Source organism: Eptatretus burgeri, chromosome 13 (genome assembly GCF_056783735.1).
Source record: "Eptatretus burgeri isolate ZD-2024b chromosome 13, Ebu_testis_v1, whole genome shotgun sequence".
NCBI classification, from domain to species: domain Eukaryota; kingdom Metazoa; phylum Chordata; class Myxini; order Myxiniformes; family Myxinidae; genus Eptatretus; species Eptatretus burgeri.
The window spans coordinates 43,996,896-44,022,538 of record NC_140973.1 but is presented as its reverse complement, the minus strand read 5'-3'; the positions used below and the strand labels follow the sequence as shown (position 1 = coordinate 44,022,538).

Below are 25,643 nucleotides of genomic sequence, written 5' to 3'. Positions count from 1 at the left end.
CGGTTAAAAAGGCCGCCAATTGAGAGGTTTTTACTGTGTATATATATATATATATATATATATATATATATATATATATATATATATATATATATATATATATATATATATATATATATATATATATATATATATATATATATATATATATATTTGAGGCGCCTCGAGAAGGAGTGATGTAAGGGACACATCGGCCATTTTGGAGTTAATGCCATATAGCAATATTTTAACCCTTACCCTATCATCCGAGCCTATCATCATATCATTAAAAAATGTTGCTTACATCATTCCTCTGCACGGGGCCTCAAATAATATATATATATATATATATATATATATATATATATATATATATATATATATATATATATATATATATATATATATATATATATTTTGACTTGCTCTGTGAAAAAAGAAAAACAAAAGACAAACAGAAAAACCAAGGAAACAGCATGTACCGTTTTTAGTCTTTGGTTTGACTCCGCCGGGGTTCAAACCACCGACCTCCCAGACTCAGAGCGGACGCGCTAACCATTATGCCACCAAGTCTGGTTTGTTGCTGTTTGGGCATGGAAGAATGGACATTTCCTTTTGATGGATGTTTCTCTCATCCCGAGCAACATCACCTGATGGAACGCATGGAAAGCTGTTTCCTTGATGCTTGCTTCAGTATTTGGTGCTCACTCTTCCATACATGGCTTCCCTCGACACAGAGCTGTTTGTTTCATTCCCTCCTTTTTGAAAGACACCCTCAGCTCGTACACCTCTCGTACGTTTGATCCCTTAACCCCTTATGTCGCAGTTGACCACAACTGTCAAATTTCTGCAGTTTCCCTTCCTGAACACAAAACACTATTTTTCCCCATTTTTATCTTGCCAAAACGAAGTTTTTGCAAGATATGTTAGTCAGCTTGTATGTTTTTTTTTTTTTGTTGTTTTGTTTGTTTGTTTGTTTGTTTGTCTGTAATCACTTATAAAAAATTCTGCAGAGCACAGTTATCATTGGAAATTTTTGTAACTTTGCATATCAGAGGCCTATAGAGGTCCCTTTCAGTGCACAAAATTTTGAAGGTCAATGTCAAAAGTCAAGGTCACTTTGTCGCAAATCAGGGGAGTCGACAAAACCCTTATTTTTTGAGCAATTTTGATCAGATCGTCTTCAAACTTCATGGGAATATAGTTCATGGTCTGGCGCTCAGCTGATTAATTTTTGGTGGCGATTGGCCTTGACCTTCATCTGTTTTTTTAAATTTCTTTTATTTTTATTTTTTTGGTCTGAAATCACGTATAAATCACTCTGCAGAGCACAGTTATCATTGGAAATTTTTGTAACTTCGCATATCAGAGGCCTATAGAGGTCCCTTTCAGTGCACAAAATTTTGAAGGTCAAGGTCAAAGTCAAGGTCACTTTGTCGCAAATCAGGGAGTCGACGAAACCCTTATTTTTTGAGTAATTTTGATCGGATCGTCTTCAAATTTCATGGGAATATAGTTCATGGTCTGGCACTCAGCTGATTAATTGTTGGTGGCGATTGGCCTTGACCTTCATGGTTAGCGCCTAAGGTCAAACATATTTGACCCCAAGGTCAAATTTTCAAGTTTTAGGAACCATATCGTGTAGTATCTCAAATTGAACACCTTGATGAGTGCTTTCTAGATATGTCAAGCTTGAGACATTATGACGTCATTTGGTGACGTTATGAGGCAAAAGCATATTTTTCATGGTTACTCTGTAGAACGATTCTCATCGGAATCTCTCGTAGGCAGATATTCTTCAAGGAGTCGCTCCTGGTGGATAGCAGCTCTGTTCACCTCAGTGTGACCTTAAAGAAGTCACACGTGGTCACCTTTTGGCAAGATACGGGTCACCCTGCGGGTGACATTGGTTTATTTTTGCTTTGTTGACATAATAGGGAGGGAGATGGAGGGATTCAGGTGTGCAGGAGGGTGCTCCTGTACACCTTAATAAACCGACGTGCTGTTCCGGCACATCCTCCCATACCTGACCTGACTTGAGGGTGGCCAATCGCTTCTTTGACGAAAGCTGTTTCCATTTTCTTCTTGCCAGTCGGGTCGTTTTGTCCACATTTTGTTTCTTGGGAATGCTCCTTTGTTTTGTTTTGCAGAATTTTATTTCATTCATTGTTACCTTTTTCCTTACATTATTTTGGTGATTATTCGAAGTTGTTTACAACTTCCATTGTTGGCTAGCTAATATTATGAGCTCTTTTAGCCATTATGATGGTGTTGTTGAGCATCAAGGACATCTTGATCATCATTAACTGGAAAAAAAATTTTATTCTCAAACTTTGAGAAGTTTGATTGGTTGAATTTAAACCTTTCTTTTTTTCAAGAAAGGGACGTTTGGGTCTGTGGGGATGAGTTTGTACACTTTTTTCCAAGTACAAAGTGCTGTTTATGACCAAGTACAAGCCTTCTTGGTTCTAACATAGTTTCCATTTGCCTTTTTTTGTTAGGAAATCACCGATTTGAGCAACCGAGCTGCCTGCCTCAACTTGAAAGGTGAGCTTTGTTTGCTGTTCGACAGCAAACCCAATGGTCATTTGGAATATGATGGGAGTGGAATTTTCAAATATAAATATCCTCTCTGAGCTTGGCAGTGTACTTAATCCACCTCTCCATTGACATTGTGACATTGCTCAGACATCTATTGTATGTCAGGCCTTGGTGTACCATTTTACAACCGCATGAGCACAAATCTTTGTGGGTTATAAGTGATGTTTATATTCTCGTTTTGATGTACTCTGCCTGTTGTGCTATTATACCAGCTTGGTTAAACTTCAGCCCCCCTCCCTGACCCCCTCTTCCCCATCACTCTTTCCTGGTAACACAAATTTGAATATGGAATTTATCGCTAGGGGAACGTTTGGACTACAAGAGCTGTGAGACCTTGGAAGAAATATTTAAACGGTTGCAGTTCAAGGAAGTGAACGTTGAATCAACAGGACTGGATGAGGATGTAAGGACCATGCTTTTGTTCTCCTGAAATATGATCTGGGTGAAGGTTAAACTGCTCAAATTTGGGAGGGAGGGAATTCTGTAGTTTTGTCTTTCCTTCGCATCTGCTGTTTGTTTATCATCGCTTGTTATGACTTTGCTATTGCATGGATTAATCTCCCCTGTGTTGCTTTTCTGATCCTGTCGTCTTTTTGGAGACTGCGTTCTTCCAGAAGGGCCTTCTTAATATCGTTAAGCATTTCGATATCCGGTTGAATTGAAAGAGTTGCCGATGCCTGTGTGCACATAACCTACCTCCAAGGTTTTTTCATGGTTAGGTTCTAGATTAGGACCAACCTACCATCTCCCTTGTGACCTTAATTAGTATCCCTTTGTATGCCTCAAGAAAATCTTGTCACTATGTCATCCAACATCCTTCTCTCTCACGACAGGCTTTCCTGACTAATTAACACTGCATACATGGCCCAAGAGTCTCATTATCGTGTATAGTGCATGTTCTTCCGTGTCCCCCTTGACTTGTAATTGAATGTGGTGTCTGTGTAGGGAGCTTCTGCTTTGTTCGACATGATAGAGTATTACGAGTCTGCAGTTCATCTCAATATCTCCTGCAACAAACACATTGGTCTGCGAGGTTGGCAGGCTGCTGCCAGCCTCATCAAGAAGGTGATTTTAATATTTTTATTTCACTGGATTTACTGGGTGTAGCGACGTAAAGTGATGCTTATTTGGCCCTCGTCAGTGTCTACAACTCTTGACGCATGGGTTATACTTCGAGGCGTGATCAGGGCAGCGATTCTCAAGCACAGACTTCATTTGGTTTAGCCTGACCGACTCAAATTCATAACTGGAGAGAGAATTCCAGTTATTGATCCTTACACAAAAAGCACTCTCGAAATTGTTTGAAAATGAAACTGTTTTGGCTTGAGTGAATGACCTCTCGTCCTGGATGACTCCTCGAATATTTTATATATATATATATATATATATATATATATATATATATATATATATATATATATATATATATATATATATATATATATATATATATATATATATATATTGGAATGCAGTCTACATTATCCAGCCCTCGAAGATCTGGAAAATCTGGATCACGTCTGCTCTCTGTCATCTAGAAATCAGCGTAGGTATGCCGAGCACCTTCAATCGTTCCCAGTATTTGAGTCTACGGATTTTTGGGACCAGTCTGGTTGCCCTTTGTTGTATTTTCTCAACATGGTCTTCATCCTTTTATATAAGGAGGAGCAGACTGTAGTGCAGTATTACTTTGATGTATGTACAATTGATTTGTACAGCAGAACAAGTTCCTTCCTGTCTAGTGGTGAGAATGCTCTTCTCGTGATACTAGCTTAGAGTTTGCTCTCTTTGCAGCATCAGCTCTTCGGTTACTGAAAGATAAGCTTGGGTCGAAGAGTATTCTTTGGTCCATCTCCTCTCTGACCACTTTAATCTCTCATGGTGTATAGGAAGTCCTGGTTTCGTCTTCCATAGTGGATTACTTTACATTCATCATCATTAAAGGGAAGTTGTTAGTGCCTTGACCACTTCATGGCTGCATTGCCATCCTTCTGGAGTGCTGCTGCATCAGTATAATTTCCCACAACTCTGTGTAGTTTAATAGGGTGTATCCAGGGTGGGCATGTTAGGGGTTCAAAAAAATTAATCGTTCACCATGGGGGGGGGGGGAACAGAAAAGTTGAAATTTGACTTTATTCATTCAGGGAGATCATTATTGAAGACTAAACAGTGCCGGACGTAAAACGTTTCCCCTCCAATATACGAGTACCACTCGTCGCCGGCGTAGACTTGGATGTAACTGAATTTACTTCCACCCTCTGTGAACAGTCTGACATACAAAACTTGATCCACTTTAAACAACTCTCCACCAATCCCTTCTGGCTGTTTGTATAACAGGTGATGATGAGGGACACCATCAAATGCCTTTCAGTAGTCCAGGTATATCCAATAAAGCACCAATAGTTTTTGTTTTGAACATTATTGGTGCTGGAGAGTAAGGAGGAAGATGTGACTGTGGGGATGTGAGGATGTGAGGAGGAGGGGATGGATGGGATATTTTAACAACAGATTAAAAAAAAAATTGAATATTTTAATTTGAATTCTCCACTGGGGGTTTGAATCTGCATTGCACAACAACAACAACCATAAATGATATCGGACGTTATCTAAAGAATATGAATGCACAAAGTGGGCTAGCTGTGAACAGAGGAATATGAAATGTTGGCGTGCACAACCAAAGCATCGGTGATTACTTTCTGCTGTGCTTTGAAACTTTAGGCACACCTTTTTAAGCAATAACACGCATATCTTGCCAAAGTGCAGACCTCTCGTGATACTAGTTATTGCCACGTCCGTGCAGACTGGCTGCTTGCAGGTACTGGATGCCCGGAACGCGCCATTGGCTGAGCAGGCACTGCCCTTCGTCGCACGTGCCTTGCGGATGTGCACGAGCCTCAACATTCTTCACTTGGAAAATGCGAACCTCTCTGGCCGTCCGTTATTGCTCCTCGGTAGCACATAATCATTGGTGATGTGCCATTGTGAAGGGTTTGATTGTGATTTGGAGTTTCATGTCAAAAAGACTGGATGCTTGGGAGATGTTTTGATGTTTAAATAATCCTTAGCCACCTAAAAATCCACCAAAGTGGAGAGATAATTTTACCGTTGCTCGTTTCGCCGGTGGGCTGGTATTCGTCTGTAGTGTCTGCACTCAAGATGAACATGGCAGTGAGGGAGTTGTATTTGGCCGAGAACAAGCTTTCCTCCGGACAGGACGCCCTACAACTGGGGAACTTGCTGAAGTTCAACACCATGCTGGAAACGCTCGATCTTCGCAACAACAACCTAGCAGACATCGGTGTGTTTCTGCAGCAATGTCTTGTCTTTCTCTCGCACTGACACTCACCTTATTTTAACCCCTTTACTGCCCTGAAAAACATTAGACAGTATAATAAATGAATCATAGTATAACTTGAAATTTGAGAAGTGTCTTTCTGTGCCTGTGTGTTTGCTTTACTTCTGTGCACTCCTGAACCACTGGATGGAATGATTTGAAATCTGGTGGTTGTACTTTGGGTGTGCCCAGCAGTGGAGTCGGGGAGGGGGAGGTGGGGGGTTGGGGGGGAGGTTAGAGATTAAAAATAATTAATCGTTCAGGGTGGGGGGGGGGAGCACCCCAATTTTCTCTCTGTAAATATGTATCGGGTAGCGCCGCTTCTGTTGACAAGGGGTATCACGAGCGATGGTTAAAAGACAATCCTCGGCAAATTTATCCATCCGTAATTCTTGGGTAATTGACCCGTCCATAATGACGGGTTATTCACTCATGTAATTTATTGAGCATGTATTATGAGCATAATTTCTTCTTTATAACTATGTTGGTCAACTTAATCCATGCTGTACATTATATCATGCACTATTCTGGCCTTCTGCACATAATGGTTGGGTTTCTCCAAAAGCAGTGAAGGGGTTTGTTCTGCAACCACATCCAGAATTGTGTGATATTACTGTACGTTTTTTTTTTTTTTTTTCTTCATGAAATGTGTTTGAATCTCAAGAGCAGTTTTTCTGTTTCATCGTCTTTTGGTATCCTGCTTGTTCAGGACTAGCGCATGTGGCTGAGGGTCTGAAGGAGCAACATGCTGGCCTTGTGACTCTGGTGCTGTGGAACAACCAGCTGACGCATGTTGGAATGGGCTATCTTGCTGGGGTCCTGGTATGGTAACATCTATACAGTCATTGAAATGGTGCAAAACCTCGTTACAACATGAGGCAGCCAAATGGGTACAAGTAAAGTATTTGCTGTCATACTATGAGTGAGCTGTAAACCTTAATTAGTTGTATATTTGACATTTGGTCGATGTTCTGAAGTACTTGGTTAGTAATCTTCGATAAACTGGTTTCCTTTCGGTTAACCTTTTTGATGTTCCATTCTGAGCTCTTTGCTGTTGATACTGTGATGCCAGATTGAAATCCTGTATACTGTTGATACTGTTACAGGTGATGGGATTCGAACCTGGGTCCCAAACTTCACTCCCGACTATGAGTGCTTCAGGGTGAATCAGTGACCCTAGCGACCCCTTTGTCCTACTCCCAGACCGCCGGGCCAAGGCCCGCAAGCTAGCTGAACAGTTTTTGGAAACTTGACCTAAAGGTTGAGCACAAGGAATAGGGCTTGCGACTTGAACACCGTTTCCAAAACGCGTGTGTAAACGTCACGTGTTTGCTATTCTAAATGGTTTTTACAACACAGCCCCATGGAACAATGTCACAAAGTCAAAAACAATGTAATACAATCAATTTACTTGTTTCAAGGGATGGGGTACAGAAGGCAAAACGATACAAGATGCAAATCATATAGGTATAATGACAGACTCAATTATTTAATTAATAATGATGGACTTAATTAAGTTCAACACAGTCCATACAATTGATATGAAAGGTGGAGACAATATCACACACATGGACCCTCGATATAACCCAGGGTGAGGAAAGTGAAGCAAATCAAAAAAGTAACATATGCAAGGAATCCAAATAAAATGGGAGATAAGGAAGGGAATGGGATTCAGGCCTGTTTGAAGGATGGTTTCTTCCACTCTGGTGTGAGCAGCACTGGGCAGGAAAAAAAAAGAGGAAGGGCCCAGTCATCTTGCTCCGCAATTTATTTCTTTCTCAGAAGACACCCTTTTCCTTTCTTCCACCTCCTTCATGCACACAGTATTCTTCATGGGGTTCACAGAGGTCGAGTCCCTTACACATCAGCACGTTTGAGGTTGCTCACACCACGAAGCAAGGATCGTTTTCCACAGCCAAGTATAATACGCCTTCTTCTCTTTCCTTTCAGAACACCACAGCTCGCTTCGTTTTCCTCGATTTGGTTTTATGGTACGGTCGAGTCCTTCATACGATGCACACCTTTTCTTCTACGGAGTTCACAGAAGTCAAGTCCTCTCACAACACATGCTGAGACTGCTCATGTCATCAAGCAAGGATTGTTTTTCACAGAAAGCCAAAGACTATCCTTCTTCTCCCTTCTTTCTTAAACCGGAAAAAGGGTTGAATCCCTTCCAAAATTGTAATTGTGCACACCACCATCAGTGGAAATGCCACGAGGAGTCAAGGGAGTGGATAGCAGTTGGGGTGGGGGTTGGCAAAAGGAAACGATAACTACAAAAAGGTCCTATTTGCTTACAGCTGATGCGGCATTTCTTGCGGAATCTATCTATATATTACTAAATATCTCATCTTGTATGTATGTTCCCGAAATACAGCCAAAACGGTACACAATAGCGCAAACATTTTTAGAGCCGCCTTACTCACCACTCTCCTGTGATGTGCAGTATCAAATTTCGTTCAAATCGGGCAACGAAAAAATTATTAAAAAATCAATTCCCGATTCAGTCAAGTACTCTTCGGGATAATTTGATCAATGCAAACAACCTCAGCGGTATAGTTCGCTGGAGCTATCTTTTTATTTTTCTTGAAATGATTTTTTTTTTCATCAACCACTGTCACAACGGGAACCCAATGGGTTCACAGGTTGTCTAGTTACTAGTACACCTTAAACGTCACGAATCGTCATGCATGCTTTGCAACTATTGACACTTCCCCGCACTCCTACAACTGCAACATGGCATTTAAAGTGTATTGGCCTTGTAAAGGCACACTATCTGTAATGTAAAATTACAGGGTGTTTCAAAAAGAGTGATGCAACTTTAAATGTTTATTTACAAAGAAACAGAAACCTCAGGAACGTGAACCAAACATTTCTTGAAAGTTGTGGCCAAAAATATTGGCACCCTTGCACGTTTTTTTTCAATTAATTCACAATTTTATCGAAAAATAAGTTCAAATTTACGAAAGTATTTTGTCTTCACAATTCTTTCTTTCACTGTTAATATTACAGAACTTTTGTTTTTGATTCAGAACTGAATATATCCTTTTAAATCAGAAAATAAAAAGAAATGACATTGATAAAATTATTGACACCCTCGACTTAATATTGTTACGAATTTAGAAGCCTTGTGCACACAGACAGACAGCAGTCCCCAAGTTTAGTTATCTCAATAAGTATGTGTTTATAGTTAGGGTCCCCTACCTGTGTCTAATGGGAATTACATGTGTGCGCTGCGAAGTTTCTTTATAGTTGGTTTTTTACAACAAATCTCCTTAACTTCACTTCGCACACCGAAACCATTGCCCACGTGCGTTCGACCACGTACATGGGCGGAGATTTTCATCACCTCAGCTCCGACTCCACGACTTGTCCAATCACGCACAGAGGGCAACTTTCCCATGACACCCCGGACAATGAGGGTTGAGATGGCCACAGAGAACGACTTTCCCGCGACACCCCGGCCAATGAGGGTGGAGATCGCCTCAGATGGCGATTTTTCTCACCCTGGACAAGAAAGATATATAGGAACGCCAGGCTGGGGAGGTTGGTCGTCTTGGGGGTCGCGGGTCTTGGTGCTGGCTGGTTCGTCTGATCCTGGGTCATCGTCGTCTCTGATCTCCTTGGTGTTGGTTGATTGGTGCGTGGCCGGTTGGAGAGCATGGTTCCTGGTGCTTGGCGCTGTGTGAAAGCTGTGGGTTCGAGTCCCGCCATGCGACCAGATCGTCGTACACCGCACGAGGCGGACAGGTGCACGCCAGACCCTGGCCTTTGGCTCGCCTTTCCTTCTGAGCTGGAGGCCTCAATAAAGGCCGGCCGGCCCAGTTCTCGTGTGTGTGTGTGTGTGTGTGTGTGTGTGTGTGTGTGTGTGTGTGTGTGTGTGTGTGTGTGTGTGTGTGTGTGTGTGTGTGTGTGTGTGTGTGTCCAGTCTGTTAAGTAGAATTGTTTAAGTGACTTGTACATACCTGAATTGCTTCGAGTCGGTTTAATTCTGCTCTTTGTGTCCCCCCTCCCTTATAAATGAACCCCTGTTAAATGTACCAGCTCGTTTTCTGTGCTTTCTTTCATTGGCCTAGCATGGTGCGTATTGAGAAGTAGGAAGGCCATTCGTGCCGTAAATTGTTTATTTGGTCCGGCGCGGCTTTGGTAGCTTCCGCTCGGTTACGCCGGATCCGAGTCGGTTATAGCGACTCGGTTCGGACAAAGTCGGTCGAGGGTGTGGTTTTCCCCTGTAGTTGGACGACGTGGGTACTTAGGTATATTGAAATTAGGCAGTTAACCCTACCCCATGCCGTCAAAGTATTGGCGACCACGGTCTGCTAAGGGACCCTTGACCTTTCGGACTTATCCGAGAGTCACGACCTAAATTCCGGGATGTTCGGTTGAAACGACTCGATTGCTCCACCTCGTGGTCGTTTCTCGCCACCGAACCCCAGCCCGCAACAATATTTGGTAGCACAGGAATTGGACAAAATAACTGCAGTCAAGCACTTCCTCGAGCCACGAATGAGCTTCCTACACCTCTCTACTGGTAGTTTGGCCCTCTCTTCTTGTGCAAACTGCTCCAGTTCTCCCAGATTTGAAGGGTGCCTTCTCCCAACTGCTGTTTTCAGATGTCCCCACAGGTGTTCAATGGGCTTTAGATCTGGATGCATTGCTGGCCACTTCAGAACAGTCCAGCGTTTTGTCTTGAACCATTCCTGGGTGCTTTTTGAAGTGTGTTTCGGGTCATTTGGAGGTAATGTGGATAGCAGAGGGGGTGATGCTCAGATTCAGGAAAGTATTGATACTTGTATAGATTGGGCAAAAGACTGGCAGATGGAATTTAACCTGAGCAAGTGTAAGGTGTTGGGGATGGGAAAGAACAAAGAAAATAGAGATTACAGGATGCAAGGGGTAATTTTGGAATATGTCGCATGGGAGAAGGATCTGGGGGTGGTAATACATATGGGAGGTAAGCAGTCAGCACAGTGCTAGGCAGCTATAGGGAAAGCAAATCGGGTTTTAGGTTGTATTCGGAGGCGGATCAATTATAAATCAAAAGAGGTGGTGTTAACATTGTACAGGAATTTAGTGAGGGCCACATCTAGAATATTGTGCACGGTTTTGGTCACCATAGTTCCAGATGGACATAAAGAGGATTCAGCGTAGGGCTACTAGATTGATTCCGGTCCAAGCTAGACTCAGCTATGAGGAGCAGCTGAAGGAGACAGGGCTTTATTCACGAGAAAGGAGGCGGTTACAAGGAGATATGATAGAGATGTTTCAGATAATGAAAGGTATAGATAAAATAAGTGCTGATGAATTATTTTACAGAGTAGATAGTGATAGGACCAGGGGCCATAGCATGTGAGTAAAGAAGAAGAGAGTGAAGACGGGGGACTTTCACTCAGAGAGTAGTTAATACATGGAATGGTCTCTCTGGAAAGGTAGTGGCAGCAGAAAAAGTAGATAAGTTTAAATTAGAATTAGATAGGTACCTGGAAGTTATGGAGATAGAGGGGTATGGGGATGTTAAGACTTTTCGGTAGTTTGAGTATTGATGGGTGGGTGATTGTGTACGGAGTGCTGTTGGTGGAGGTCTTGTTAAGGGGGGTTGTGTGGTTGATGTGTTTTTAACCAAGTCCATGCCCCCTCTCTGAGGGGAAGAAAAGGAAAAAATAAAATAACAAAAAAACTACAAAAAATAACAAAACACAAAACAAAAAAATGCACATTTAAAAAATTTCATTAATTAAAAACATCTTTTTTGCATTTTCCTTGGATTTTGTGGAGATGGGTTGGTGTGTTCACGAAGGCATGATGGGCTGAATGGCCTCCACCTGTATTGGATTTCCTTGTTCCTTGTTCCATTGTCCTGCTGCAAGACCCATTATCTTCAACAGAGACCCAGCTTTCTGACACTGGGTTGAACATTACGCTCCAAAATGCCTTGGGAATCTACTGATTTCATGATGCCATGCACACATTCAAGGCACCCAGTGCAGGAGACAGCACAGCAACCTCAAAACATCACTGAACCTTCTCCATGTTTGACTGTGGGGAAGGTGTTCTTTTCTTTGAAGGCTTCATTTTGTTTTCTACAAACATAGAGATGATGTGCTTTTCCAGAAAGCCCTAATTTGGTCTCATCTGTCCACAGGACATTCTCCCAGAAGGATTTTGGCTTCTTCCAATGTGTTTTGGCAAACTCCAGTTGGGTTTTCTCATGTTTCTCAGCAGTGGGGTCCTTCTGGGTCTCCTTCTATAGAATCCCCTTTCATTGAGTTGGTGACAGATGGTGTGAGTTGAAACTGTTGTACCTTGTGTCTGAAGGTCAGCTTGAATCTGTTTGGCAGTTGATCGAGGTGCTTTCTCCACCATTCAAACAATCCTTCGCTGCAATCTTGGTCAAGTTTCTCTTGCAGCCACGTCCAGGGAGCTTGACTGCAGTGCCATGGGCCTTAAACTTCCTGAGAACATTACGTATGGTGGACACAGGAGCAACAAGATCTCTGGAGATGGACTTGTAGCCTTGAGATTGTCCATGCTTGGTTACAATTTTGTGTCTGACCTCCTCAGACAATTCTCTGGTTTTCTTTCTTTTCTCCATGCTCATTGTGACACACAGTGACACAAAACTGCAGAATGACTCCTTTTCTATATTCAAACTGGTTGAATGAGTGACTTTTATATTGCAAGCACCTGCAATTCACCACAGGTGAGTTCAATTCCAAAGTAAAGGAGAATCACCTGCTTTAAATCTAACTATTTCTAACAACTTCTAAAATGTGCCAATAATATTGTCCGGGCCATTTTAGGATTTTTGTGTGGAATAAGCTAGTATTTATTAATTTTTTCAGCTTTTTTTTGTTTTGTTCCACTGCAAACCAAAGAAATACATATGTGGAGACTAAAAGATTTTTAATCTCAACAATTTTCTGGAAGAAATGGTGCATTCTTTGAAAAAAGTGCAAGGGTGCCAATATTTTTGGCCACGACAGTACCTGCAAAGAATGAGGTTGATCCTTAAAATGTATCTCACCCTGAGAAACAAAATAAAAACCATTAACCAACTGGTAGCACCAGTGTTCCAATACAGCTGTGGAATAATAAACTGGTCACAAGTGGAAATCAACAAGCTCAATAACAAACAAGGAAACTCCTCACCATCCACAAAATGTTCCACAAAAAAATCAGTGCATCCTGAGAAGGTACTTGCCCCGACGAGAAGGGTGTAGCAGCATGATGGAACTCAAAAAAATGCACAGAATGACAATGGTAGGATTGGCTGAGTACATGAAAAGTTCAACAGACAACAGAATCCAATTTGTTTACACAAACACGAAACAGCAGGCCAGAAAAGGTATCCCTAATCCATCCAGAAAATTTTTTCCAAAGACAAATGGAAGATGACGTGCATAAAACTGAAACAGTAATGAATACAGCCCCAATAATTGTAAAAACAAAACAAAATATCAAGCGAAATATCAACATGTACACCGACAACTGGGAGAACGGCAAAAGACCAGAAAGATGTTTAAAAAAAAAAAAAGTTGGACACAATGGGCAAATACAAAGAAGGCTCATTGCAGTGGATAAGAAGAGGTCAGTTCAATTGGGATGGAGCACGAATCATTATGAATGCCCAAATAGCTTTAAGAAAATTAAAGAAAAAATTGAAGTAGGGGCACTACATGAATGGCTTGAAGAAAATGGCAGGACTGAGTCGGACAGTTGTAGGTTCTGCAAGGTAGACAGGTGTCGGTTCAACTGTCAAGAAGTGCGACAGCTGATATCTTAAACTATCCTGCTAAGAATTTGCTATCTTCAGCTATCCTGCAACAAGAAGGGGCACTAGCACATGATGCTCTCACAGCTGGAGAATATCTTGATGACTAATTCAGTGGACGATGGATTGGACGTTGATCTGCAATGGTGTGGCCTTCTCGAAGTCCGGACTTAACAACATCTGACAACTCGCTTTGGGGCATTGTGAAAGAGGAAATTTCTCATCTCCACCTTACAACAGTTGAAGACCTCAAAACAGCTGTCAGGGGCTGCTTTTATGACCTCCAACCCTCAAATGGAAGAAGATGTCCAGAAGAACATGGAGAAAAATTCAAATTTGTGTGGAGAATGAAAGGAAGTATGCAGATAAATTCTAAGCAAATTCTAACTGCGTGCATATGGACTTTGTGGCCACTCTGTACTTTTTCATATGCTAAACTTTTAAGCTTTGAATCGAGCATTGCAAAAAATTTGGATAGTTTGGTTTCCCCCCTGCAAAAGACTGTGACATTTTTGTTGTATTTTGCTGCACTTTTGGTCTGCCCTTTGTAGCCCTGCACAACCAGCCTGGAGACATTGAACCTTGGTCACAACTCTGTGGGAAACGAGGGGATGCTGCACCTCAAGGAAGGTCTACTGTCCAACCGTTCATTGCTCCGACTCGGCCTAGCTGCCACCAAGATTGCCTGTGAAGGTATTGTCCATTTGCTACAATTTCTTCCATTATCCATTTGATACTAGAAAATAAAAATAGGACCACTGGACCTGTAGCTTATCTGGGCCCTGGCCTAATGTTGGAAACCAGATTTGGTAGCATTTTGACTGATGGGTCTAGAGAGGAAGGTTTTTGAAGGAATTTGTGATTTTCCCAAACATTTACTAAGTCTGCCATTTTGACACACATCCGGTCATGTTTATTTAATTCCTTCCACAATTTAATTTACATCCCTCGCCTGGCCTCATGTTGTAACCTAAATTTGGTTGCATTCTGACTGGTGGGCCTGGAAAAGAAGATTTTTGAAGTAATTTATGCAATATTTTTCTTTTTTTCCCAAAAATTGAATGTCGGACATTTTGACACATTTCCGGTCACGTGATCGGCATTACTTTAGCAATTTAACATCACTACCCTGGCCTAATGTTGTAACTCAAATTTGGTAGCATTTTGACCGGTGAATCGTGAGAATAAGATTTTGGAAGGAATTTGTGTGTCCACCATTTTGACACACTTCTTACGGTCACATGATCAACATGGCTTCCACAACTTAACATCCCTACACTGGCCTAATGCTGTAACCCAAATTTGGTAATATTCTGACTGGTGAGTCTGGAGAAGAAGATTTTTGAAGAAATTGATTGTGTTGGCCATTTTGACCTCCTTCGTCATGTGACCAGAACGAGGTGTGCAATCCCTGTTACCAGTCAGGAGAGGAACGTTGCTGCCAAATTTCAGCCAGATTGGCCCAGCGGTTTGGCCGGAGAAGTTGAAAAAGGAGACAGACGGTGTGCGATGACAATAACTTATCTGGAATGTAAATTCCAGATCAGCTAAAAATACATAATTCATTTAATACTTGGGACAACTTCAGCTGATTTGAACTTGATGCAATGGACCCTTTCCAAAAGTGCTCAATAAGTTGGATATTTGGAGACTAAATAGTCAAAACATACGTGTGAAATCCACGCAATGTTCCTCAAACCGGCGAGACACTATACCGGCGAAATGGATGGCAACACTGGCATCGTCTTGAAAAGTCCCAGTGTAATCACCGTCGTGTTGCTACCATTATCAGCTTTAACTCGGACTTGCCGTGTGATGAGAGGTCCAGGGATTGGTCAGACCACGTAATATTTTATTCTGAGGTTTACAGCTCCAGCATAGGCAGTGGAATTGATTCTGTCTGGAATCAGGTTTGCAAAAGGGTACCCATCTACCAAATTATATCATATGAAATAACTGGTACATTGTTCTCATTCGATACACCACTGAATATTTCTGTAACCTCCCATGACTGTTGCACATCCACTGTTGAACCAGGTGCGGTGGCCGTGGCAGAGTTTATTGCAGAGAGTCCACGCATTCTGCGTGTGGATCTAAGGGAAAATGAAGTGAAGACGGCAGGGCTCATGGCCCTTGCACATGCTCTCAAAGTGAACCACTCACTTACACGTCTTGACCTTGACAAAGAGCCAAAGAAGGAGGCGGTGAGCGACGAACTACAATCGATGTGATAAATGTGCTGCATTAAGTTCAGCTGGGAAGGGAAGTCCCTTATGTATTGTGTATGTCGCCATCTCCTCCCACCTTATTTTAACATCCTTGTAATTCCAACACCCCTTTCATGCATTTTGTTTTTATTTCCGCCGGATTTTTAAAATCGGAACGTTTTCATTTTGTTTATGTTAGCCGTGCTTGAATGCATTGCCAGAACTTGACATCATATACCTGACAGGCATGTGTAATAACAATGGCAATGGGCAAGGCGGTGGACGGCGATGAAGTTGGAAAATGTGTGAGGAAAGGCGAATGTGTTGCAGTAGTTTGGAATTGTAAAGCAACACAAAAGCGATAACGAAAATTCAACAGAACATTGCAGTTTGTCGCCATTGTAATGCCTTTATCAAATTCGCCAAAGGGACAACAAATATGTCGACGTATCCGTCAACACCATACACTTTCCCTGTCACATTCGCAGTGCATTCGCAAAGCGGGAGAGAAACTATGAGGAAAACCCTTCAAGTTGACATACGCGGTCAAAGGATGTAGGAACAAGTTCAAACGAATTTTCATCAGAATTAATGATTGCAGTATATCGTAGTACGTATCACAGTACTGTACAGTACATTGCAATACAAAACAGTTCGGCAGTACCCATCTCTCGTACACATGCAGATATACTTTAATGTAGATCATTCTCTGATCTAATGTAATCTGTATATCCCAGCGAGGCTCTGCCTTGTTTAATATTTTTGATTCGAGAAATTGGTCTCAATCCTTAAGATAAATCGGCATGTGTGCTGGCGCTGTGACTGAAAAACACTTGAAAAGCAGTTGGCATCTTTGCTTTCATTGAATAGCAAGCTGCTTCTTGTGCTCCACAACTTTGAGTACTCTGCATTATTATCCTCACACTTTTAAAAAAAAAAGGGGGGTGGGGATTAGGTCATCGGCTCTTTGTCTATCTGTCTGTCATGCTATCATCTAAACAGTTGTGCAGAAATTCACCAAACATGGTAGTTATGATCACCACATGGCAAGAAGGTGCAAGAGCAGTATCATTTTTGGCCTGGGGTGGGGGTCAAAAGGTTACATTTAAAAACGTTAAACAAAAAAAATGAAACCTCATATATGCAATCAACATTGGGGTGGGGGGGGGGGCATGCATGAAATATGTAAGGATTTTGGTTCATGTCTCATGGTGTGGAGACTTTACATATATTGGACACAGCAGTCAAAACAGAATCTTTTTGAAACTAAATATTTGATATTGGGGCATTCCCAGTGTAACATTTTGCCATCTTGGAGCATTTTTGCTTTTGTTGGGAGATGTGAGGATTTGCAATGGCATGCTATAGACTTCGCTCTCGTATTGTTTTTATCAAGAACACAAGAGACTGAAACAAATCGCCAAACAGGAAAGATTGCAGTTGTTTCATGGAGCCTGTGGTGGTTACTAGCTGGAGCTAATGCCATGTCCGGATGGCGAGTGTTCTCCTTTTGTATGAAATTGTGGTGGCACATCAAATTGAGACACCCTTGAAGCAATTGAGGTATCCCTTATTGTACTCCACAACCATGTGGATGGTTCGATTATTTATTACTATAAGAGAGCCGTTTGTCTGTCTGTCACCATTTTTCTCAGAGATAGCTCACGGATCCTCGTCAAACTTTCAGAGGTTCATCAGTGAGTGCCATGGAGTCTGTTGGGCAAAAAATAATTTATTGAAAATTTTTTTTGGGGGGGGGGGACATCCACGTCTGCAATTAAACACCACAGGGGATGTTTTAATATCATGAGAAACTAACAGAATAGAACCATTATTTATATATATATATATATATATATATATATATATATATATATATATATATATATATATATATATATATGGAAAAATTACGGGCCTAGACCAGGAATCGAACCCAGGTCCTCTGTCAAAACCGTACCAGTGCTCTGCCTTCTGAGCTATCTGGGTGACCCACTGGCTGAGCAACGCAATTCTTCCACATATACATGTGCCACTCTCTCCCCCCACTGCTTCCGGGGCACATTCTGCCAACCATAAGAGCAGCTCAGGCCTGCTCTTGAGAGAGTCTTATATATGTGGAAGAATTGCTCATTGTTGCTCAGCCTGTTTTCTTTCATGTCTCCATGCTCATTGCGGTACACAAAGTGACACAAAACAGCGGAATGATTCCTTTTCTCCATTTAAACTGGTTGCATGAGTAATTTTTATATTGCAGGCACCTGCAACTCACCACAGGTGAGTTCAATTCCAAAGTAAAGGAGAATCACCTGCTTGAAATCTAATTATTTCTAACTTCTAATAGGTGCCAATAATATTGTCCGCGCAATTTTAGGATTTGTGTGTGGAATAAGGTAAGATTTAGTAATTATTTTCAGCTTTTTTTGTTTTGTCCCACTGCAAACCAAAGAATGATAGATGCGGATACCAAAAGATTTTTTTTTTAAATTTCAACAATTTTCTGGAAGAAATGGTGCATTATTTGGAAAAAAGTTCAAGGGTGCCAATATTTTTGGCCACGACTGTATATATATATATACGAAACATACCAGGTTAGATGACTCGGGGGAAGGGATGGTGGTAACGGGACTTTGTAATCACCATGCACCGAACAGTACACTTCTCCATGTGCAGAGTTGATTTTGTGATCTCTTGGTTTCGGGTTTCATGGTCACTTGACACTTGATTAGTGCAATTCCACGGGGTTTCCGCTAATCTTACACCTTACGGGATTGTGAGTTGGACAATTGACTGTGACGGGCCACTTTTAAATTGCTGTATAGTGCCTAAGCCTTTGTAGCTACGTGAAAGGTGTAATATTAAATAATCCCTGACACCATTCCTTCGTGGGTGTAGGAAAGTGCTTTACACCACCACAAAAAAAATTGTGGGTCCCTCTGTGCCTTCAGCACTGGGTACCCCTGGAAGTTTTTCATAAATCTATCTTGAATTTTCTTTTTTTCTTCTCAGATTCAGATCCATGCTCATGCTCACTTTCAAGTTTGCTCTGTAATCTGGTGCGTGTTCCCCCTTTGCCCCTTTACTTTTCCCTTCCTATTTCTGCTTGTCTGCTCTCTTTCAGAATTATAAGTTGTGTCTACCTAATAAGTACAAATCTTTGTATCAACACATTGCAAAATGCTCCAATAGAATGGTACAGAGGTAAATATATATATATATATATATATATATATATATATATATATATATATATATATATATATATATATATATATATATATATATATATACACACACACACACACATATACATACATATATATTTCTAACTACTCTGTCTCACACTGCAGGTGAAGAGTTTCCTGGAAACCCAGAAGGATCTTCAAACGGAGATCCAGGAATGCTGTCGAAAGAACCGTGAGCAGGCCAAAGCTGCCATGGAAAGTGCAGTACCTTCAGGCCAGGATCTAATCTCTTCGGGCTCAGAGCCAATCTCTCCAAGATGCCATCCAATTTCACAGAACTCCTTCCAGATTCATGACAAAACTGAGGAATCTGTTTCACGACTTGTGGTGTCTGGCCCAGCATCTGTTGTCGAAATTGAAGCGGAATTAAAGGTGGCTGATGAAAATGAGTCCAAACCACGCGTTGATAACAATTCTGACACTTCTACCACCGACTCTGATGATGACGTGGAAGATGGTCCTGGGGAGACCACAAAGAACAGGTTACTGGACACTGCTAGTGCTGCTGCAAGAGAAAACGCTAATTCCAGGTCTGTTTCTATAGGACCTACACTCTCTCGAGCACCCCCTTGTGCTCCTCCACCATGCCGGCGTCCGAGTCGCTTTCGTGTTACCATTTCAGAGGAGCCAAGGAGTTCCCGAAGGGATGTTTGGGGAGTACCTCAAGGCAATGTGGAAGCGCACCCCGTGCCCTCCTGTATGGTGAAAATGAGTGATGAAACGAGGCATGTACGTCACGTCGAAGAGTCTGTTTCTGTTTCTCATGTGGTAGCACCCGCTGGACATGCGAGCCAAGGACTTCATTTGGATTACGGTTCAGATGATGTGTTTGACTCAGCACCTCAACCTGAAAATTCAGTGGTCGTTGGTTTGGTACATGTGCCTCCAGTGAGACTATCCAAAGAGAAACCTCAGATGGTCGGCCGAACCTTCGACGGCAGCCAGGCATCGCTCTCAATGATAAAGTCGTCCACGGAATCGCCCACTGAGATGGCAGCAATGCAGAACATCTTGGAAATAACGAGTGATTCACTTCAACCGAGGCTGGACGTGGCATCATTCCCAACATCCCTCGTGGTCCGTAATGGAATCAGGGACCAACCATCTTCCTGAGGGAAGCCAACAAAACCACCATGATGCGTGTGCTACCGCTACAAAAGCATCTTGGTGTGGAGGTGGTAAGAGTTCTTCAGAAGGGTTTGCATTGTTGAACACGGTTATTGGCTTGTATAATTGTCGTTAGAAAGCTGGCCGGTCGGGGCAAGTAAGAGCAGGCATGTGAGATCTATGCAGTTTTGTGTATGCATGTTTCCTCTCCCTTCCACCTCCAGCCACCCCCACCCCACAAAAAGTGTGCGTGTGTGTGCGTGCGCGTGCGTGTGCGTCTGTCCTCCATAACTCCAAAACCATGAAACTTATCAGTCTGAAACTTTGCATGCATACTAAGGGAACTCCAAAGAAGTGCATGAGTGAAAATTGGGTGTTTGGGTTAATTTTTTAATGCGGAACTTCCCGACCAAAATCACCTGTTTTTCATAGGTGCTGAGGTACTTCCACCAGAGCAACATTTGCAGGCAACTGCAGAACATTCAGCCGTATGAAACTCCCAGTAGAGGTAAGCACCATTCTAATATACACCAAAAAATGTTTTTTGATACTTTTCCATAGGAGAGTCGGGGTTGGTCACATAAGATTAATTATCTGTCTGGCAGCACAATAATTCCACAGTTTTTGGCCGTTCAAGGCTTGTTTTGTTCGCCTTTGCATCTTGCAGCAACATGGAACTGATTAAATTTGACACTATCTGCGGCCATCAAAAGCAGTTGGTCATAAATGACTGGATGTGCAGTATCTTTTTAATGCAAAGTCAGATGCTAAATCATTCACACTTGCATCCGTTTTCAACATAACATAAAGCAGAGCTGTCTAATAGTTAATGCATCACTAAAAATATTTGCTAATGGGTCACAGGTTTGAGTTCATGGGATGTCTTACAAGCCAGTTTTAGAGAGAGAGAGAGAGAGAGAGAGAGAGAGAGAGAGAGAGAGAGAGAGAGAGAGAGAGAGAGAGAGAGAGAGAGAGAGAGAGAGAGAGAGAGAGAGAGAGAGAGAGAGAGTATATATATATATATATATATATATATATATATATATATATATATATATATATATATATATATATATATATATATATATATATATATATATATATATCCGAGCACAATCTTGGTTGGGCAAACTTGGAAAGAGAAGACTGGGTGTGTGATGAGAGAAGAGGAAACTTTTGTTGGGGAGAGGAATGAGAAGTTTAAATTCCACCATTTTGTGTATGTAATATGTAGACTGCTCAGCTTGTAAAACTTTGGTTCAACATGGGATGCTCAAAAAAAACAGCTGGGATGCTCTAACCACAACACCAACACCACTGAGTGTGGTTGTATTTGGCAAAATTTTACAAGTACGGAAGTAGAAGGTTAACTTCAGTTTTATTTTATTTTACCTCCGCTGATGAAGTCGCCGGAAGCATATTTTCAGGTTGTCCGTCCGTCCGTGCTAATTTTCTGTTTTCTCTGCAACCGCTTGTTTTTTTGCAATCGCTCTGCAACAGCTTCACGTTCCGCGTGAAATGTTCACCATCGGTGCAACTACTCATATAGAATGTTTTAATGATAATTATGAAGTCGTAGGTCACGTGGTGTGGCAGCCATGTTGGAGAAAAAGGAAAAAAAAAATTGGACCTCTGTATAAACCGCTCCATGGAAAAAATTGAAACTTGGCATGTCAAGTACTCCCCATGGGAAATAAGTGATTTTTTTTGATGATGTCATAGGTGGCTTCGTTATGACGTCATAATTGCATACGTCAAACGCTTTATCCGATCAGTGAAAATTTTTGAAGGTCATCTAGGGTTAAATTGTTGAAAAAAAATTGATGACATCATTGGTCAAGTGGTTCATTGGACAGATATATATATATATATATATATATATATATATATATATATATATATATATATATATTTTTTTTTTTTTAATATAAAAACCTTCAAAAAAATTTATTCTCAAACAGTAAGCAGATTGAGATGAAACTTTACAGGTATGATCGCTGATCCATGAGGAACAAAAAGTTCTGCACCTATGACATCAGAGGTCACATGGTTTGGCAGCCATGAGTTTTTGAAGAATAAACCTTAAAAATCTTCTCCAGAATGGCTTGATAGATCAAGGGGAAACTTCACCCACATGTTCCCCATCATTTGTGGATACCAGGGTGTTCACGAGTAATTAATTGGTCACATGGTCTGGCAACCATATTGGATTGAACAACAATCTTTAAAAAAAATTATTTCTCTTGAAACGCTTCATCAATCGACGTGAAACATCACAGTTATGATCTGGTATTCATGGGGAATATGTTTGAAATCTCAACCTGTTCGGACGCATGGTCTGGCAGCCAGAACTATTTAATATTTTGAATCTGGATTCTGGGATTTAAATCAAACTTGGTACAAATATTATAATGATGTAATATGAGTGGAGGCACATCTGTCGATGTCACGCTGTCCGAAGTGTCCTAGTTTTAAGCTCACCTGAAACGCTGTTCCAGTGTAATGGGATGCTGCATCATCAGTCCGTTAGTCTGTCTGTCTGTCTGTCTGACCATCCGTCCACAAATACTTGCAACTTCTTCTCTGAAATGACACACAAGATTTCGATGAAACTTTACCACAACCTTCATCACCTTGTATGTACCAAAGTTTGCTCATGACATTAAAAAAAAAAATCTGGCCCTAAGGGGGTCTTATGGGGGTTACCTCCCAAAATAGGTATTTGCTTTCTTCTCAGAAACGACACGCACAATTCAAATGAAACTTGACCACAACCTTCATCACCCATGATGTACCGAAGCTTGTTCATGCTATTTTTAAAAATATCGGGGTCAAAGGGGATTTATGGTGGAGAGGGGAGTGGTTGCCCCCAAAAATAGGTATTTGCTATAACTGGTTCTTTGGCACATTTTGCTGATTCCATGCCACGTTGACGTCCTCTTCAGTATCATTATTCTACCAGGTGAGTGCCCATGAGTATTGCCCCGGTTTTTATTTTCTCAGATATAAAAGAAAGGTATATGTGTGTCATGAGTTATGTTTGGCACTTGCATCTATTAGTTTTGATTACCTGGGGAAAACCAACTGCATTTTCTTTAAATAATGGTTTATGCAATGAGAGGTTAAGTAAAACGATTTCATTTCATAAATTGCAGATGGCGGCGTTGTTTAAAATGTCGCTCTTGCATGGGCATAATGGTTTTGGACCTTTATCCTCAGCATTGCTCCCCGATTGTGTATGCCCTCTGTCCTCTCCCCCAATTACCTTCCTTGTTCCCACAGTTGCAGGTTACAAATGGTCCTTCATTCAGCAAGTGGTTCAGGAATTTTGCACGATTCGCTTGAGCACGTCGCATTTCCTCTTCGACATACTTCAATCCATCCATCCAGCCTTTCATTTTTTGATAAGCTTTTGGAGATTCGGACCCCTCGGTGAAATGAGTGGCCATGTTGCTTGCATTGATTCTGTCAGCAAGACCAACACCAATGAGCTTTTGAGTGAGCTTGCCATTGCCGGTGTACACGGTCTTTGGGATGTGTTCCAAAACCATGTCAAAAGTCTTCTTGGTCTGTTTGGGTGAAGGGGAAGGTGGAAGGGGAGGCATAGGGGGTTCACAAGGTTATGATTTAATTTTGTCGTTTGCACAAATCTCGTTCACCGAGACTGCACGCCCGTAGCTGTTCGTGGATGTGAAGACTTGGCGCAGTGTTTCTGGACAAATGATTCATGGATAAGGCCTCCAATTTGGTGTTACCATGAGTTATCAGAACCAGGTTTTGTTTTCTGGGGTCAAAGGTTCTCTGAGCATTGGTATACCTGAGATTTGCCAAGGCGTCATACCAAATTCCGTACAAGATGCCTCAAATTGGTCTTCGTCGACTGAAGTATGACCCGCAATGAGATTTGCAATTTTGAAACGCAGTCGAACTGCAGACTCCCTTTCACACGGAAAACTTTCCACCTGTTGTCGTTTATTGGTCTCTTGCCCTGTAATTTGTTTTTGCTCTGCTTTTTTTCTTGTCACCCTTTTACGGTGCTGTCCCAGGAATTGCTTGCGTGCAACTCTCAACATCCCAGATTAAATTCCAAATGATGTACTGTATGTGATATTTTTACTTTCTCCATCTTAAAACTAGATGATGTCACGAGATGATTGTAGAGGAGGTTGTTCAAAATGGAAGTGTGTGCAGCGGCCTTGTACAGCATGGTTAAATATTTATATTTTTGGGTATTTTACCCCCTTTGTGACATGTGTACATAGACGTAGCTGGATTATGCTGCTTTTAAAGGCATGTGCTTAAGAAGTTCTGGGAACGCTGGACCACTTTGTGAGTCTACCTGAGCGAGGAAGGGTTTTGTGCTTTACAAAATATATTTAAAATAAAATAAAAATAAGGGAATGGTCGTTTGAGAAGGAATTTGGTGTGGGGGGTGGGTTGTGGGAGGTGGGGGCTGGCGGGGTTTAAATTAGGAAATGTATAAAAAGTGCACTCGAGTTCCCTCCAGCCTTCCTGTCGCATCATTTAAAATATCAACAGGTCATTCCCTTTGTGTAGATCACAAAAGGCGATTGTATGGCTTTGTGATATGGTCACATTTAGATATTGATACCTTTTGTGGTCTTTGGTGACGGTCTGTTTATTCTCCTTTTTCATCATTTTCCAATAGTACGAGGTAATACTCTCTTCTCCGTGCGATTCCTTCCTCGATACTTGCTGCTTTGCCGCCCCTAATGTCCATCTCATATGGGATTCTTTTTCTTTTCTTTTTTTTTTTTTGCCTTTTAGGATGCCAATTTTTTTGTTTGTTTCTTGCAGGTTTTGAATTGATTAATTGGGCTGTGCCCATCAGTGTTGACCTCCACTGATGCTAATGGTGACGTGCTGATTAATCTAATTAGACAAGCTCTCCTTTTTACACGGCTCCTGAAAAATCTTTTCTTCAAAGCGTAATTGGTGGATGCCAAAACCCTCTTTCAACTTTCTTGGTCCTTGTCAATGTTGTCGCGTGTCCATTTTACATTTGCATTTTCATTGCTGAAGCAACATTTTGTGGGTCTTTGGTGTACAAATAAAATGGAAATTGAGGCTTGGCAATTGCTGCGTCTGGTTGTCATTCGGATCTTCTCCGGAGTAATTCCCGGGAGCCCACCGGTTCCTGTTGTACATCCACCCTGAAACAGTGATCCTGTATGACCCCCCACTCCCCTGTCCCCTACCCCCCCTCCACTCCCCTGTCCCCTACCCCCTTTATATCGTTCACCTTCCTCCCCAGCGGATACATGAACAGCCCATTTTAACCTTCCTTCCACGGCAGTGTGACGATGCCACCCTTGGGGTTTCTTGGAGGTGGGTTTGCTGTTCTTTTCTCACTGCATTCAATGTTGGATGATTTGATT

General features: G+C 41.6%; 1 protein-coding gene across 1 annotated transcript in view; it reads left to right on the top strand.

Annotated features, from left to right (window-relative positions):
• Window positions 1-25,341, top strand: part of LOC147014335 (uncharacterized) — a 94,037-nt gene extending 68,696 nt beyond the window's left edge. Inside the window, 12 exon segments of the mRNA XM_085852243.1 lie at window positions 2,481-2,526; window positions 2,883-2,983; window positions 3,526-3,645; window positions 5,381-5,531; window positions 5,723-5,878; window positions 6,624-6,736; window positions 14,237-14,378; window positions 15,723-15,889; window positions 19,243-20,232; window positions 20,234-20,315; window positions 20,677-20,752; window positions 23,527-25,341. Of these exon segments, the coding sequence (XP_085708369.1) occupies window positions 2,481-2,526; window positions 2,883-2,983; window positions 3,526-3,645; window positions 5,381-5,531; window positions 5,723-5,878; window positions 6,624-6,736; window positions 14,237-14,378; window positions 15,723-15,889; window positions 19,243-20,232; window positions 20,234-20,315; window positions 20,677-20,738 (2,130 nt within the window). The 3' untranslated portion in view covers window positions 20,739-20,752; window positions 23,527-25,341.
• The last annotated feature ends 302 nt before the right edge of the window (window positions 25,342-25,643 follow it).